This window comes from Patella vulgata, chromosome 7 (assembly GCF_932274485.2).
Source record: "Patella vulgata chromosome 7, xgPatVulg1.2, whole genome shotgun sequence".
Lineage (NCBI taxonomy): Eukaryota > Metazoa > Mollusca > Gastropoda > Patellidae > Patella > Patella vulgata.
Window position 1 is genome coordinate 68,360,966 of NC_065885.2, and position 17,234 is coordinate 68,378,199.

Sequence of the window (17,234 nt, forward strand, 5' to 3'; positions counted from 1 at the left end):
CCTAGGAATTAAATAAAAATTCTAACTAGTATGTACCGAACAACAGGATATAATTCCAGTCTTGTATGACTGCGTGTACAATGTTTTGTCCGGCAGTTACCTAGGAATTTTACGCAAGTTCTAACTAGTTTGTGCCCAACACAGGAAATGATTGAATGACTTTGTGTGCAATTTAAGATGATTTTGTCGAACCAAGTAAAAGATGCAGGAGACCATGTAGGAACTATTCAAAACATTTTAGTTAACCTACCAAAATGATTGATCAGGGGCCTGAAATATGAAATCTTAAACTATGATATGTTAAGGTTTCAATAATTCCATTGGGTGAGAGTTACAATTCTAGTACAAATTTCAGATCTTGACTTATTAAAATAGTTTAGTTTAAGGTCTCACTGTTTGATGCCTGAGTAATGAATATATAGTTTATATTGACCAGTGTTTGGGTGAAATTTAGCTACTGAGCACATTGGGTACATTAAAAAACACAACATAATTTATATGGAAAACAATCACTGGTTTATACACATTTAGCACGACGTTTCAACAAGTATTCAATGACTGACTTGTAATCCGATGAATCTTGTCCAGTTATTGTACTGTTTGGTTTTATATTGACAAGAGTTTAATGTAATTTATAATTACCAGTGTTTGTGTATAATCCGATGAATCTTGTCTAGTTATAGTACTATTAGGTTTTATGTTGGTTATTATCAACTTGGTATCTTTCAATGAACCACCAGTCGCCTGTATTATAACTTCATTCTCATTGGTTGGTGATAACATGATGTATCCTGGGAACGGTGCTACAATCTAAATACATTGAACAATGAAAACCTCAGCCAAATTATCGACAATTACAAGAGATCAATATTTTCTTTTTTAACGGAAAGAAATGAAATGACATGGAGTATGTAGTTACCATTGAGCCCCGTGATATTAAACACCATAGTATTTTAATTTCAAATTGATATCAGCAATATTACAAACCATGTAATACAAATGAAATGACATGGGGTATGTATTTACCATTGAGCCCCGTGATATTAAACACCATAGTATTTTAATTTCAAATTGATATCAGCAATATTACAAACCAGGTAATAGAAATTGATATCAGCAATATTACAAACCAGGTAATAGAAATTGATATCAGCAATATTACAAACCAGGTAATACAAATAAAATAGGGTTTAACATTCCACCTTTCTGCCCCGACCGGGATAATGAAGATGGGGCACGGAATAGAATAATATTATTAATTTATTTACCTTTGATCCTCGTGATATTTGAAGATCAACGCCATCTACATCGTATTCCTTCCCCTTCTTTAACTCGGAGGGATAAAAACCGGAACCGTCACATCCGCCGCCTTTTGTACGGAATTTCTTGGGGAAATCTCGGTGACATTTTGGTCCAAAGACACGGTCGATTAGTGATCGGGCTGTACTATACCTATAAACAAGTCAAACAAAAAATAAAATTTTATTTTTCTTCAAAACTCTACAAATAATTTTCCATTCTTCATCAAACGGTACTTATTCTCAGTCATTAGTTAATTTATCTAGCTGCCCAAATGTTAAACGCTGTATTGCCGATTCTCTATCGTTAGAAATGTAATTATAATGCCCAGCAATCGCTGTATGACGACTTACTGGATTACCCCGATATTGCGACGTTCTTACCTCTATGTATACAAATTTTGTTCTAAATATAAAAAAATAGCTAATTTTATGAACTTCATGAAACAGGAGAACCTCACCACACACAACAATTAACTAGAAAACAAGAAGACAAATACACGGACGACATAGTACTATATTACTTACCCTTCTTTAAGAGCATTGTATGAGTCTTTAACATCAGTGACGAGTTTAAATATAGATGTGAATCTGTTAAAGAAGGATTCCCCGAGTGCTTTTACAGAATCAAAGGGTTCTAGAAGATCATCAATGATCGATTTTAAATCATCCATTACTTGTTGTCGTAACTCAGCCTTTAAACATAGAAAACAATTACATATTATAATACATTAATCTCTTGACGTTTAGAAATCGACCAAGGTTTTTACACAGAATAAACAACGCCATCTAATGTCAGGTTCCCACTATCACGATTTGTACTACGATTGAAACCGTGGTTTTAATCGTGGAGTAATCGTGGTGATCCTATCAGGTCTTATCATATATTGATGTCAGTCGTAGCAATCGTGTTGATCGTATCAAAACGTATCTGCACGTACCAGACCGTGAACAGTATAGGAACAATCCTATCACACGACAGTGGGGACCTAACGTAAACAATAATTAATGATATACTATCGCTCGGTAATGATTTATAAACGTTTCCCAGAAATATTCAGATTAAATAATAATAAGGAATCACACTACAAAAACGACCATATTGAAATGCCTATAGATAAACAGAAACGACGTTTTATATTATGTTTACACATCTTAGACATTTAACGAAACGAAAAACAAACAATAAAATACAACACGTGGTAATGTTAAAATACAAACCGTGCTAAATCGTCCATTCGTAAAAGCAGCGACAGGATCCTGTCCTTTCTTGAATTTTTCACCAACCCACGTTTGACCACCTTTAAGTAAGGAGGCTTTAGTTTGGATGGTCAACTCCTTAATTTCCGCAAATTCACCTTTCAAATCAAACCAATATGGCTTCTCCTCTGAAGATATAATAAGGTGCAATCATGTAAAATACAATTGAAATGAAAAGGGGTGTCAGGAAAAGTCATATACTACCACTAGTACGACACCCATCAATGATTATGAGCTAAATGTGGATGGATTTCAAGAGCCAAAGCGACTGAGATCAAAGATCATGGATAGATTCACCTTGAACTGTCTGTATACATGCAACCATTTACAATTCGCGTAAACTATAAACCGCTGTAGACTTGTTACCTCCCTTGAATTAAGTTTTTGGTCAGAACTTGGGCGGTTCATTTATACAAAGATTAGTTACACCCTGGTCTGGTTTACCCCCCCCCCCCCCAAATCCCAAGCCTCTAATTGACAGTGTTGTAATCAGTGATTATGGCAAAGTGTAGTCGAGATAGTTTCCGGAAAATCCAGCATGGCTTCCCCATGTCAGTGATGAAGGGCGAGGGACCTGACAAGGGCCAGTGATGCAAGTTGGGGGATCTGGCAAGGACCTGTGATGCAGAATGGAGGACCTAGCAAGGACCAGTGACACATGATAGAGGACCTGACAAGGACCAATGACGCAGGACGGAGGACCTGAAAAAAGAACAAGTGGAAGGAAATCTTACTTTTCAAGAAGAAACAGGCATCTTTAGTTTTGTTTACCGCATCGATGAGATTTTTAACTTCCATACCAATGCTGAAAGTAGAAGATGTATTTTTATTAAAGATTCATTATGTTAGATTTAGATACAAAAGCTGGCCGTTCTTGCTATAATAGTTCAAAAAACAGATAATGCAAAATGAATATATTGAAAATTTTATTCACATTTCATTCTGAGCGAAGTTATCACGGTTTGGACTTTTGGAAAGATCCGTCGTTGATTGTATTTTGTCGTAACAACGGTATTTGTTATTCGATACTTTGCATCGCTTCTCCATTTTTAAATCAAATCAATAAATATCGAATGTGTTTTAATCCGTTTAAAATCGCAGCCATCTGATGATCTAGAGAGTTGGTTATAGGCTTGTCATATTAATAAATGTCTAAATAATAATTTAAATAACATTTGAAACCAAAATAAAGTGACTTAGATCCTTCTTCCCTGGGGCTCTTCAATTTCAGGTCCAAAGACCTGCAATAGGCAGGTTTACCTCTGTATCATTAAAATATGCAAGATTGTTTTTGATCGCCATGTCTAGTTTCAACTTGCATTTCAGAAATAAAATGAAATGGTGTTAACGTCTAACTTTCTACACCCACGGACCTACGGCATACTCTTATATCGAATTCCAACTGTCAATGGTGCTTTTAAGTGCATGCCAATGTGTATATATGTGACCATGTTTCGTCCCATCCCGTGGAAAGTTCTCGACAACGACCGGGATCTAACCCAAGACATCCAGGTTAACAAGCCACTGTCTTACTTACTGAACCACCGCGTTGCATTGTCGACAGTAAAGATGAAGGGGATAAAGAGATAGTTTGCTTCAAGATAAAAGACTATTATATAGGAAACAGCAATACGACCTTCAAAGATCGTGATCTTCATGAAATCGCTCTTTTATTTAATAATAATTTGGATTCATACAGCTTTTCTTCTAAAGATACTCGAGTACGTTACCACCGACACCAGATATAGACTCTGAACATACTTACTTGAGTACGTTACCACCAGCAATAACCTTTAAGATACTTACTGAAGTACGTTACTACCGTTATCAGATATAGCCTCTTGAGATACTTACTTGAGTACGTTACCATCAGATATAACCTCTAAAGATACTTACTTGAGTACGTTACCAACAGATATAGCCTCTTGAGATACTTACTTGAGTACGTTACCATCAGATATAACCTCTAAAGATACTTACTTGAGTACGTTACCATCAGATATAACCTCTAAAGATACTTACTTGAGTACGTTACCATCAGATATAACCTCTAAAGATACTTACTTGAGTACGTTACCATCAGATATAACCTCTAAAGATACTTACTTGAGTACGTTACCACCGATACCAGCTATAGCCTTTTTCGGATCGTTGTTAAAATCTTTAAAAGCTTCAATGATAGCTTTAATAGATGTATAAATCTGTTTACCAGCTCGTGGTACAATTATAGTTACAGTCTCTAATAATTGCTGTAAAAATAAAATAAATATATGTATCAAAATCTGTGTACATAACATAGACGTGTTATCAGGTGTTCTAGAGAGAGTAAGCATACCCTGTCATGTGTATGGCACCATATTGTTAGATTATCGTATATTGAAAACATGTGATGACTTCATTCAACATTCTACGTGAATTCGCAAATGATAAGTGGTATCAGTTCTTCCAGAAGGAGTAAGCATAATAATTCCCATGTATAACATTTTGCACTAGTTATATACTGAACGCAACAAAATGTGTTAGCCATGTGAACTCCTCAAATGGTGAGTGATATAAGAGTGTTTCTATGAGGAGACAGCAAAGTGGAAGAGTAGTCCGTAGCGCCGCTGTCCAGGCAAAGTTTCCTCATAGCACACTATATGGCATCTTCATTAGCCCAGTAGAACGGTAAACACTATTTCAGTGTATTTGTTATAAATATGCAAAATGTCTTACGTTATAGAAGCCCATGACATCTTTTCGGATATCGTTGTACAGGGTGACAACTTTGGTTACTAGGTTACGTAATGGCCGGATAAAGGGAGGTAAGTCCTTCTCATCAATCTCTCCAAGTTTTTTCATTGTTGCTATGGCTTTTTTACCCAGATTTAAAACCTGAAAAAGAGAAAATATAATGCTTCAATAATCCAAACTGATTAACTCACGAAACAGACGAACTCGAGGTACTAATACAAAACAAAACCGACAAGATAATCCCGCGAACAAGATAACCACAAGATAAACAACATAGATATTACAAGAAATCAACAACAAATATGAATTCATTTGAATGGATCCGAGAAATGGTTCTGGGGCCCTGACGTGAGCACAGGAGGATACTTGCCGAAACGTCGTACTTTTAGAATAAAACCAGTGATTGTTTCCCTATAAACAATTGTGTTCTGTCAATGTGTTTTTCAATCGGCAAAAGACACTTATCTGACCACTACACCAAACGGTACGATATCTTCTTGTAGTTCCAACATTGTATTAACTTGACCCTCTATTTTACACGGTGTGTTAACTTGACCCTTTATTCTCCACGGTGTATTAATTTGGCCCTTTATTCTACACGGTGTGTTAACTTGACCCTCTATTCTACACGGTGTACAAAGGCCTACTAACCTTCAATGGTAATTCTTCAAGTGCTGCCTTGAACTCGTCAATAATTTGACCAATAGTAATATCACCTCTAATGATCGATTTAAACAGATCAATACCCTTCTTAATCTCCTTCACGACGTCATTCTTTATTTTATCATAAAGTTCAACCAATTGTTTCAGATTGTCAATACCGAATTCCTGAAAATAAAAAATCATAGCAACAGTATTAACCACCCATTGAATGGAAATAGACGAAGGTTAACTTTTAACCAATTCACAAGATCCTAAAAATTAAAATAGGGCAACGATTTTAGCGCGATATATTTCAATAATTAAGTTGTCACTGTATGGAAACCCTATTATTTCACAAAATCCTAAAAATTGAAATTAAGATAATTCTATTATCATGTTAATTTGTGTACATGTAAAACTATTTTATCTAGTACTGAATTTTTCATAAAATGTTGGGTACTGAATGTCTCATTATGCTGGGTACTGAATGTCTCATTATATTGGTGATAGAATTTCTCATAATGTTGCGTATTGAATTTCTCATAAAATGCTGGGTACTGAATTTCTCATAAAATGTTGGGTATTGGATTTCTCATAAAATGTCGGGTACTGAATTTCTCATGAAATGTCGGGTACTGAATTTCTCATAAAATGTTATTGGTAGTAAAATTGAAAACACACTAATGATAGTTAGTCAATTGTAAGCTTAAAAATCCGACAAAGAGGTTTTATTTAACATTTAGCTTGATGTAAATATATTGAACGGGTCTACCTGTAACAGATTAATATTATATTCAGCCTTTCCTTTAAAACAAACTCGAGCTAGAAAGAAGTCGAGATTTATACCAACAACACCAAGATGTACTCTGGCATAGGCTTCATCATGTATATCAACGATGGCATGACCACTTAATGCAGCTGAAATATAGGACAAACAAACTGTTATTTATTACACTTACTTAGATTTTTATTTTTATTTTTGGTCTGGCTGACCTTTTAGGGTTTTAGGGGACTTCTTGTTCGCTTTTTGGAGATGAGTCGATTCCTATACGAATCCGACGTGGTTTCCACTTGTCAGTGGTGTAGGACCGGTGGCCTGACAAGGACAGCTGTCTAGTCGTTCGGATTGGACGAAAAATCGAGGTCCCGTATATACATTGGCATGCACGTAAAAGATACCTTGGCAGTTGGAATTCGATATAAGAGTAGGCCAAAGTGCCCGTCTTCATTAGCTCATTCGGAGCGGAACAGTAATGCGTTAAACCCGATTTCATTCCATTTCATTTCGCTATACGAATCAGTCCTAATACAATTATTATATGGAATTCAAGTTACTTGAAATTTCTATTTCTAACGACGTTTCGACTAGGCTTCTTTCGTCCTTATCCAGCACAGAATGACAACCATAGTACACTGAAGATATATATTTCATATAATTGTGGCACGCCTTATTCTCATCCAGGTAATAAATGTCACTTAAACATTTCAATCTTTCTAATTTCGACTAAATAAAATGAGTTTATACACATAAATATGAAACCCTTGCTACAGAAAAACACAACTTACAAATCTTTAAATCTAGGAGATTCTTCACAAGGATTCCAAACGAAGCCCCTATTTTTGTCGATCCCAACATTTTCTTCCAGTCAATGCTCGGAGATTTCAGTACAAATTCAAAACCTTTGTCCAAAAAGCCACGTCTATGCCGGGAATGAACAGCCACATCTTGTGTATTGAGATCCCAGGGGTTGAAATACATAGAACTATCGTTACCAGTGAAAGACCTGAAATAAACACTTTAGTTAAAAACTCTGATATTCACGGCTGGAGATAAGGCACCTGTCTTACACAACTTGGGGCCTATATGTTATAATAAACACGTTGTGTGATGTACGTGTCTAAGTCTGTGACAGATGTATGATCTTCAGGCTTGCTGATATTCTGACCATGTTAGATAAAAGTTGGAAACTTATTCTGACAATGTTTCGTTGAAAAATATGATATCCTGGCTTTTCAAATAGTTTTATGTTATTAGAAGGTTAGTTGGGGATAAAAGCATAAGTATACAGTAGTGTAAAAAGAAACGTTGATGGCACTAACTTATAAAATAAATAGTGTTTAATTTGTTCAGAATGTGACTGATATTGTAATACTATAGTATGATATGATTGATATTGTAATAATATAGTATGTAACATACCTGTTGTTGGGCCTATAAGGTGTAATATGTTTAGCTCTGGGATGTGCCTGATATTGTAATAAAGCTTCATATCTCACGGTATCGTGTTCATCATACATGGCTGTCTTTAACATCAGATTGGCCGCCTGTACAAATATAAATATAAATAACATTATCTGTTTATATTTCACGCTACGATCAACTACATTATATTAATTATTGCTCATTTAGGGGGTTGGGTGGTCGAATGGTCTAACGTGTGTGCTTTCGACCATAAGGTCTGTCATAGAGTCAAGTAGAATGCTTTCAAGTCTACACTTGTACACGACAAGGAGTATGGTCACCTGCCCTACCTTGTGGGTTTTGTCCGGGTCACCCCATACACGCAAACGGATTATCTAATTAAAATTGAAGAATACTTTAGTCCCGAAATTGGCGGGGAGGCGGCAGACCCGTCGAAAACCCATGCGGCTGGGCCCTGCTCCTCGTCTGACTCAATGCGAACCTTATAATCTAAGTGTAAACAGTTGATAGATTGAAACTTACATGATCATGATGATAGCCACGTAAAGCATGTACACCGGCTCGTTTGATCCATTGACAGTTGGTAGAATTGATGTGTGATACGATATATTCATATGATTGTTCCATTTTAGCGTTACCCAGGGCACTGAGTAGATTGACTCTCCAGATATCATCTCTTTCTATTTCTTCTTCTGTCAACACAGATCTTCTCACACGGAAGGCATGTGGATCTGGAAATAAACATATAAAATTAAAAACTAGTGTCATGCTACCGGCTGAAAATATCTTTGATCGTCTGTTTCACAAAATACTAAAATAAACAAAGGTGTCCTCAAGCAGAAAAAGACAAATTTTCCTCCCCTGTCCCTATCCCACGTCCTTGTAAGGGGGGGGGGGGCAAATGGGGTTTAACGGCCACTAACATATGGTTTAATCTTATTTCATGGGAGGAAACCAGAGAACCCGGAGAAAACCCACAAGGTTCGACAAGCGACACGGCTGTAACGTGCAATCGAAATCACGTCACTCGTCTCAATTACAGACCTTATGAAGCACACGTTAATAGATATTTATGCGGCTCCTGGGGGTTCTGGGGGTCTGGAGCGATATGCCAACTGCACACCCGCTCCTGGATATTCAAAAGGGTTAAAAATGTATGTTTGTGGCTAACTATTTAAATCTGTACCTACCATGATATCCCAGCATATTTTCAATCTTTGAAATGGCTTCTTTGGCTTCTTCATGGCGTCCTTCTTGATTCAGTTTACGAACAACCGAACCTATCGTTAGCAGTATACGATGATAAACTTCCCCTTCTTGTAAAATCTCCAGAGATTTCTCAGGCTCAAAACCAAGTTGAAATAATTTTGATAAAAATTTCTGAAATAATTAAAACAATCGATACTATTTTCCAATATCTAAATTTAAATGAGTATTATTTAACATAAAACTAGTGAAGCTACCATATTACAAATACATTAGGTCTTTGGTACCAATGCGGACAGATGGATTTTAATATTAGGTTATTGTGGACACAGCTTAAAGAAGATGGACCGTGGTGCGATTTGCAAAAACAAAAAATGTTTCAGTTCCCCAAAATGTCTGACATTTGCTAACTACATTTGTTTAAACCTAGACTTCTCCTTGGAGTATTCATCAGTAAATGTTTTCACACGGTTTCTTGCTGGCACAGCGATCCATAATATCGATTTTCTTTCCGTATTCCACTCACAAATGTTGAACCCTTGTCTATTTAAAAAGATCTGGAGGTGTTGATAAATCTCTAGATAAAAAGATGATCTGGTCACGGATGCTGTCTGTGGACTCTCAACCACCAAACACGGCATGTAAATACAGAGTCTTGTCACGGGATGTAAATACTAGCCCGTCACTAAACTTGGATACTAGACCATAAAAACACGTGGTTCTGAATTTGTATACGTGGTTTTGAAGCACGTGGTGTAGTACATCAACATACCTTATTAGGAACCTCATCCATGGATATGATATGAACCATGAGCCTCATGACGAGATCTTTATCAGGTTGTTCACTATTCAACACTTTCTCAATAAGAACATTCTGAGCTCTATCTGATCCAGTACCAGCTATAGCATCTAACATGTGGTTTCTATCTTTCTCATTTCTTATTGATCTGTAACAAATATTTATAAATATAACAAATATAAACACATACCAGTTATATTTACAGTTCTTCTTTGTCTTCATAAATAAATAGACATGTGAATCATATCAATGATGTTTTGTTAAAAATTTCAAAACTTATAAATTTGGAACCAAAGACTTTTGAACGGCACAACCAATTACTTTGGGTTTTCAAATGAGTCTTTGTCCCAAAGAAATAAGAAAGAACATTTTTACATGTGTTCACGAAGAACAGAATATCAAATTGAGGTGTTCTGACACACTGGCATATGTAATTTTTAATTACTGGGATTTTAATTACGGTTGTTATAAAGAGCTGGCAGTTCTGGCTATAAGAGTTAGAAAGTCGATAATATAAAGGGAGTTTGTTGAAAATTTCAAATTACTCCACTCTGAACCAAGATATTAGCGTTTGAATTTTAGGCCTACCCTCGATCACCATAACTAAAGTCGGTAAAGTGATCACGTCCGGTGATATTACTAACAGTAAAAGCTCAAATATTACCAGTGGTAGTCAATACATCCTTATATGGGTTTAAAATAAAAGAGCAATATCTAATGGACTGTGTGATGCGACTTACAGTGGATTTAGGTTCAGATAATGGTCAGTTAAATTTTCAAAATGGTCATCATCCAGCAATTCTAGACAGGTTATAAGTCGATGGAAACCATTGGTCATCTCTTGAGTAGCTGAAACATTCAACATTCACTTTATGTAAGGTTATCCAGTAGGATCTATTAGATACAATATTGTGTATTCGGTTATCCAGTGGGATCTATTAGGTATAGTAGTGTGGATTCGGTTATCCAGTAGGGTCTATTACGTACAGTAATTTGTACTCGCTTACGCAGTGGGATCTGTATTCTGTATTCGTTTACCAAGTAGGATATAATACGTACAGTATTTTATATTCGTTTATCCAGTTAAATATATTACGGAAAGGGCAGCAACGAGAACCGTCACGGTACTGGTTCGAATCCCAGCGTGGGTCGACAGACAAACAATGTCCACAGAAGTTCACTTTGAAAATATATCAGAATTATGCGGAAACACAGCTTTTCAGTTAAAATTGTCCTACTTCGCATGGGGGTTGGGTGGACGAATTGAGTCCAGTAGTGTGGTTCGTGACAAGGGGTAAGGTCGCCGGTCCAACATCGTGGGTTTTCTCCGGGTCCTCCGGTTTCCTCTCACTGCTATAGACCCCTACGCGCAAGCGAATTAATAAAATAAAATTGAACCATATGACCTAGTTGTGTCGAGTGGACGGTAAACCCCCATCTCTCTCTCTCTCTCTTTCTCTCTCTGATCGTCATTATATTAAGTATTGACCATTCGAGTAACAATTGTTATCGTTGAAGAAAATTTTTATTAATAAACTTTACCTTGCTTTTCCGGTTGATTTCTCATAATGGTCAAATTGCCTTTAATTTGTTCCAGAATAACTTTAGGTGTTTCACTTCTGATTGGATGTTGTTTTACCTGTAATAAAATCAACATTGGGTTCAGGTAAAAAAATCAGAATTAGGTTTGAACACAGCTTTTTTAAGACCATAAGGCACATCTAAACATTTAGGCACGATTGCGCATGTCTCGCTTTCCCATTCCCACCCTATGCTGGACTATCCTCTCAAACAGGACTATCTCTTCTGGTAAGACTTTCAGGAAGCACCTGTCTGTGATATCACGTCTGTGGAAGGGCAAGTTAAGCCCCACGGACGAAAAATGTATATTATTTAGCCAGAAATTAAGATTTATTAAATCCACATACCATATAGAACTATTAAACATCTCCTCGAGACATTAAAATTAGGAATCTTTAAACAGTATTATAGTAAAGAACATCTAATTGAATTCACTAAACGTGTAAATTTTATTATTTTTGATTATCCTTTTCATCTTTTATGTTAGATATGAATTGTTTATATTTATAGAGGGGTTAAATAGGCCTTTTCTACAACCCTTTCATTTATAAATAAAATATTCATAATAAGACGACTTTATAGATTTACTAGTTCTTGGTTTATTACATACAACGGTTCAATACTCTTACAGGTATCTGTAATAAACCAAGAAGTAGTAAATCCATAACGTTGTGTTATTATAAAGAGTATACCTCTATTTCTAAATGTCATTTAATGATATAGAATAAACTATTGTTTTATAAAAATTATTAAACAATTAGTTAATACACACCTTGATCCACTGGATACAATATTATATTTACCTTATCTATATGAATAGAATCTGACGTCACATCTATTTTACTACGGTCCGGTGTTGACGATAGTTGATGTTTAGAAATAAATTCAAGCTTTCCTTTACCAAACGCCGCCATTTCCGGATATTCTAAAGATAAACAAGTTTTATATTGATATATATGCATGTTTAAATATAGATTTAAAATAATATCATTTGAAATTCGTTCTTAGTAACTTAAAGCTAAAGACTGTTTAAATATCGATTCGATTTATCGGTCGAGTCCCTGTGTTATCGAGTCCCTGTGTTGTCGAGACGCTGTGTTTTGTTCATATTGAAATTCGTAGAAAAAAAAATTGTAAAATTAAATCTACCTGTTTCAGTGAAGTCGTTTACTGCTTGGCTCGGTCTCTGGCCTTCAAAGGCATTGTACCTAAAACATAATCAGTTAAGCCATTAAAACACGGGTTACTGGATCATATTAGTTAAAGGAGGTAAATCTCTAACTTATTTCAATCACTATTCATGTTGTTATCTTGTCGTGAGAATAACAGATACAAATATTCAATATTTAAGACATATAATGAACATTTTGAAATCACTACACGAGTCGTGTACTCTTACGTTTCTGGCGCCATTTGTAATGAACAAAGAAAGGCATATCCTACAAAACAATCCGGAAGTAAATAGTAATGGCTGATTAACAAACAACAAAATAACAATTAAAAAAAACTTTTAAACGACTATCGTTCAATTTGTACTGTTCACGTATTTTAATGAACATAATTGATTAGAAATTGCTTGAAAACTCTCTCTATATATACATTTATATTACATTAATATGTTCTTTTAGATCTCTCTCGTCTTTTTCAAGGTTCCAACAGAGTCACATACCCTTTGATATAGGTTTATCACAGGATCACAGGTTGTACATGTCACATACGACTTCCTTGAATATGATAGAGAGCAGGACCCAAAGGGGGGGTTGGGGCAGGGCCACATCCAGGAAGTCAATATTGAAGGGGCCCCTAAATCAGTTCTAAAACACCTTTTGTACCATAAATTCAAATGTCCTATGTTACGGTGGAATTTAACAAGGGGGACAAAATATTGGCAACCAGTGCACAGGCGTTTGAGTAGGTCCCCTTTTCACTGTTGCTGCAAGAGCTCCAGTGACATTTTCAGCTAGGGGTCCATGCAGGCGTCATCCGGCCCTGATAGACAGCCCCCTAGTGTTCTAATCTCAATGTCTCTGAACTCCGTATTACAATCAACCGACTGTAACTCTAGTACAATAGAGCTAGGTAATATAGTTGTAGCTTTAAATAAACCTACCCTGGCACATTCTGTCTCATTGCAGAGAAATGTTCATCAACATCGACTGTATGAATAGTTCCCAGATCAGTGTTAAAATATAAAGTCTGAAAATATATCATTTACATTTTATTATAGGTAAGTGATAAATACAGAGTCTGGAAATATATCATTTACATTTTATTATGAGTAAGTAATAAATACAGCGTCTGAAAATATATCATTTACATTTTATTATAGGTAAGTAATAAATACAGAGTCTGGAAATATATCATTTACATTTTATTAGAGTAAAGAATAAATAGAATACCTAATATCCATGTAGTTCTGATTAACAACTTAAATCCAATCGACATATTTTTTGACCGTTTCTGATATCTTTACCAAGGACGGTGGCTAGTCGTTTGGGTGGGACGATAAGTCCATCGTAGACGGGTCATACCCTTGGGGAACAGGGTTATCTCCTTTATGTTTTATCGAAATGAAATGGGGTTTAACGTCCTACTGTTCTGATCCTACTGGGCCAATCAAGACTGACAGACGTCATGCTGTGTGCTATGAGGGGAATATTTGCCCGGACAACTGCGCTACGTTCGTTTTCGTACACATCAATATGTACACGGGACCTCTGTTTTGTCGTCTCACCAAGTTGTATCACCAATATTAACGCCCATGTTTCAGCATCCACCAGGGTAATGGCGACTGGCACACAGCATGCAGTCAGCGATGAAGGAAATCTTTACCGGGCAACGGCATTTCCTACTGTTTATAAAATTATAAAATAAATAATGGTATTAAGATAGTGTTTATAGAATAATGGTAAAGATAATGTTTTCTTTTACCTTGGTATATTTTGATCGTGCGTGTTCCAGGGGATGATCGTGTCGTGTTTTTGTGAAAACTTTTCCTTCAGAATGAGGCTTAACTTTGTAGGTTGAATTGTGACGACCTAGAAGAAACAAGAAAAAAATAAATATTAAAATACTTATAAACATTTCTATCTTAGCCTAGAAGCTTCTAAACATGTGTTTTATTACAGATAAATTCTTGTTTAACAGGATTGTGTGATCGATGTGATTGAATTGTGTGATCGATGTGATTGGATGGTTTGTGTAATCGATGTGATTGGATTGTGTTGTTGATGTGATTGGATGGTTTGTGTGATTGACACTTACCTTCATGCCCGAGTTCCTGTACATGGTACTGCCAACCATCATCAGTTTTTTCCATAGTGGTCTGAAATATAAATACGTCATAATCATCTTTCATTTATATTACACAAGATTAACATTCAAATATACAGACTTAATCGTTCGATTAAATTGAAACGCAAATAAATAAAATCGTTCATTTATACGTATAACCATCTTTTATTTATATTTAGATGTTTTAAGCAAAAGTTAGTAGCCTAACGTGTGGCTCTTGCCGTGAGTTTATGCGTCTGATACCCAAATCCAGGTCTAGGTCCAATTCCAGACACCCCCCCCCCCTCAGGTCCAGACTATAAGTTAGTAGGTTCAGGTCCAAATCCCCCCCCTCCCCAGGTCCAGACTATAAGTGAATGACTAGTATTATAAAGTTTCAAATAAACAAATAAGCAAGATCATTTTTTTCTTTTTCAGAATGTTAGATACGAGACAATATTCTCTTACTGGAGAACGTCTCAAGATAATGATCTATGTAATGAAAGTACTCGAACTACTGATAAAATAAAGAATTGCTTGTCATTAAATATATGATAGCATTACCTGTCAGGTAAAAGTCACAAGATCATGGCCCATGAAAGAAAAAATACATGGACTTAACAGTTATAATAAAATCAAGAAATGTTTGTCATTACCTCGTCTTCATGGTGTAATCGAGCAGCAAACATGGCCGCCATTCCTTTCTTGACAACCACCATTTCATCATCCTCATCACTAGGGTAGAACACTTCCAATATTTCTCCATGACGATTTATCAAAAATGAAAACCTAAAATATAAATAGAATAATAATGATAATTCCCACGCCAATGACACATCATGTCTGCGGTCCTTTTTAGGAAGTCTATTGATAAGTGAAATAATTATTCTCCGACACTAATGATACTTACCATTTAGAGAAATTAACATCACTTCCTACCGTATCTGAAACAGTAAAGAAAAAAGAACAACGTAATCTTAATCCATGCTAAAATTAAGAAAACAACATCAAAGATTCGCCCTATTTTTTAAAAAGAGGTGAAGATTACAGATGGCGTTGACGTTTGACAATATCAGATTTATATTGTCTCCAGTAGACACAGAATGTTGACATATTGTCAATTGATCAAAGCGTTGTAAATACCGAATTCAACTTAAATAATAATAATAATAATATGTACATTTATATAGGGTGAGTATTCCATGTACTGAATCATGCTCGCGGCTCAAACAATTAAGTTGATTAATCCTAATAACAAGATGATTTGAAACAAGAAAACGTTTGAGATGATTTTAATGATTTCTGGTAGATTGTTCTACAGTTTAGAAGTATTCACTGAGAACGATCTGTATCCAAATGATTTTAGCTTCCACCTTTGGCAATACAACTGATGAAGTCTGTTTGACCGACGATCACGCGAGGGAACATGTATTTGTATAAGGTCAGATAACTATTTTGGAGCTAAGCCATTCATTCACACAATGATAATTATTTTTGAAACGATATTTATTTTAGATTTTCAATTTCGACAATCTGGACAACATATGTAAGTTACGCCGTCTGCCTACAATTAGCTCCTCTTGAGAACAGACAGACACGGAGCTAAATGACCGACATGAACTGACGATTTTAGTCGAAAACACTTTCAAGAATTTTGAGAAGTGTTTGTACTACTTCCATTTAATAAAATTGAAAATGTTTATTTAGTCTCTGTGTGTATGAAAGATGTAAAGCGGATGAGAATCGCGTTACAAAATCTTATACTAATTTGTTTGATATGGCGACCATTCAGGACAGAGATCTATTCTGAAAGTAACTAGATCTCTGTGTACAGAATGCATGGACAACTTACGTGGAGAAGATGTTTAATTTATGTGGAGAAGATGTTTAAAGACAACTTACGTGGAGAAGATGTTTAAAGGTAATTTACGTGGAGAAGATGTTTAAAGGTAACTTACGTGGAGAAGATGTTTAAAGGTAACTTACGTGGAGAAGATGTTTAAAGGTAACTTACGTGGAGAAGATGTTTAAAGGTAATTTACGTGGAGAAGATGTTTAAAGGTAACTTACGTGGAGAAGATGTTTAAAGGTAACTTACGTGGAGAAGATGTTTAAAGGTAACTTACGTGGAGAAGATGTTTAAAGGTAACTTACGCGGAGAAGATGTTTAAAGGTAACTTACGTGGAGAAGATGTTTAAAGGTAACTTACGCGGAGAAGATGTTTAAAGGTAACTTACG

At 35.7% G+C, this 17,234-nt stretch overlaps 1 protein-coding gene across 1 annotated transcript; it reads right to left on the bottom strand.

Annotated features, from left to right (window-relative positions):
• Position 1: 1 nt before the first annotated feature.
• LOC126827850 (uncharacterized) lies at positions 2–15,938 on the bottom strand. Its single transcript, XM_056102358.1, has 24 exons — positions 15,906–15,938; positions 15,652–15,784; positions 14,987–15,047; positions 14,654–14,760; positions 13,833–13,918; positions 12,872–12,930; positions 12,526–12,647; positions 11,684–11,780; positions 10,882–10,990; positions 10,115–10,289; positions 9,327–9,516; positions 8,659–8,867; positions 8,134–8,258; positions 7,500–7,717; positions 6,706–6,851; positions 5,943–6,119; positions 5,274–5,432; positions 4,665–4,807; positions 3,293–3,363; positions 2,520–2,686; positions 1,827–1,993; positions 1,269–1,452; positions 643–810; positions 2–25 (listed from the first exon to the last, which is right to left on the bottom strand). The coding sequence occupies exons 2-24, from the start codon at positions 15,712–15,714 to the stop codon at positions 2–4; spliced, it is 3,027 nt and encodes a 1,008-aa protein (XP_055958333.1). The 5' UTR covers positions 15,715–15,784; positions 15,906–15,938.
• Between the last annotated feature and the right edge of the window lie 1,296 nt (positions 15,939–17,234).

Coding starts and splice junctions, on each gene's coding strand:
- LOC126827850 (XM_056102358.1), bottom strand. CDS start 15,714: ATGGTGGTTGTCAAGAAAGGAATGGCGGCCATGTTTGCTGCTCGATTA. Junction 9,517..10,114: donor TGGATGAGGTTCCTAATAAG/GTATGTTGATGT, acceptor TAATTATTTCAG/AAATTTTTATCAAAATTATT. Junction 8,868..9,326: donor AAATATGCTGGGATATCATG/GTAGGTACAGAT, acceptor GTTTATTTCCAG/ATCCACATGCCTTCCGTGTG.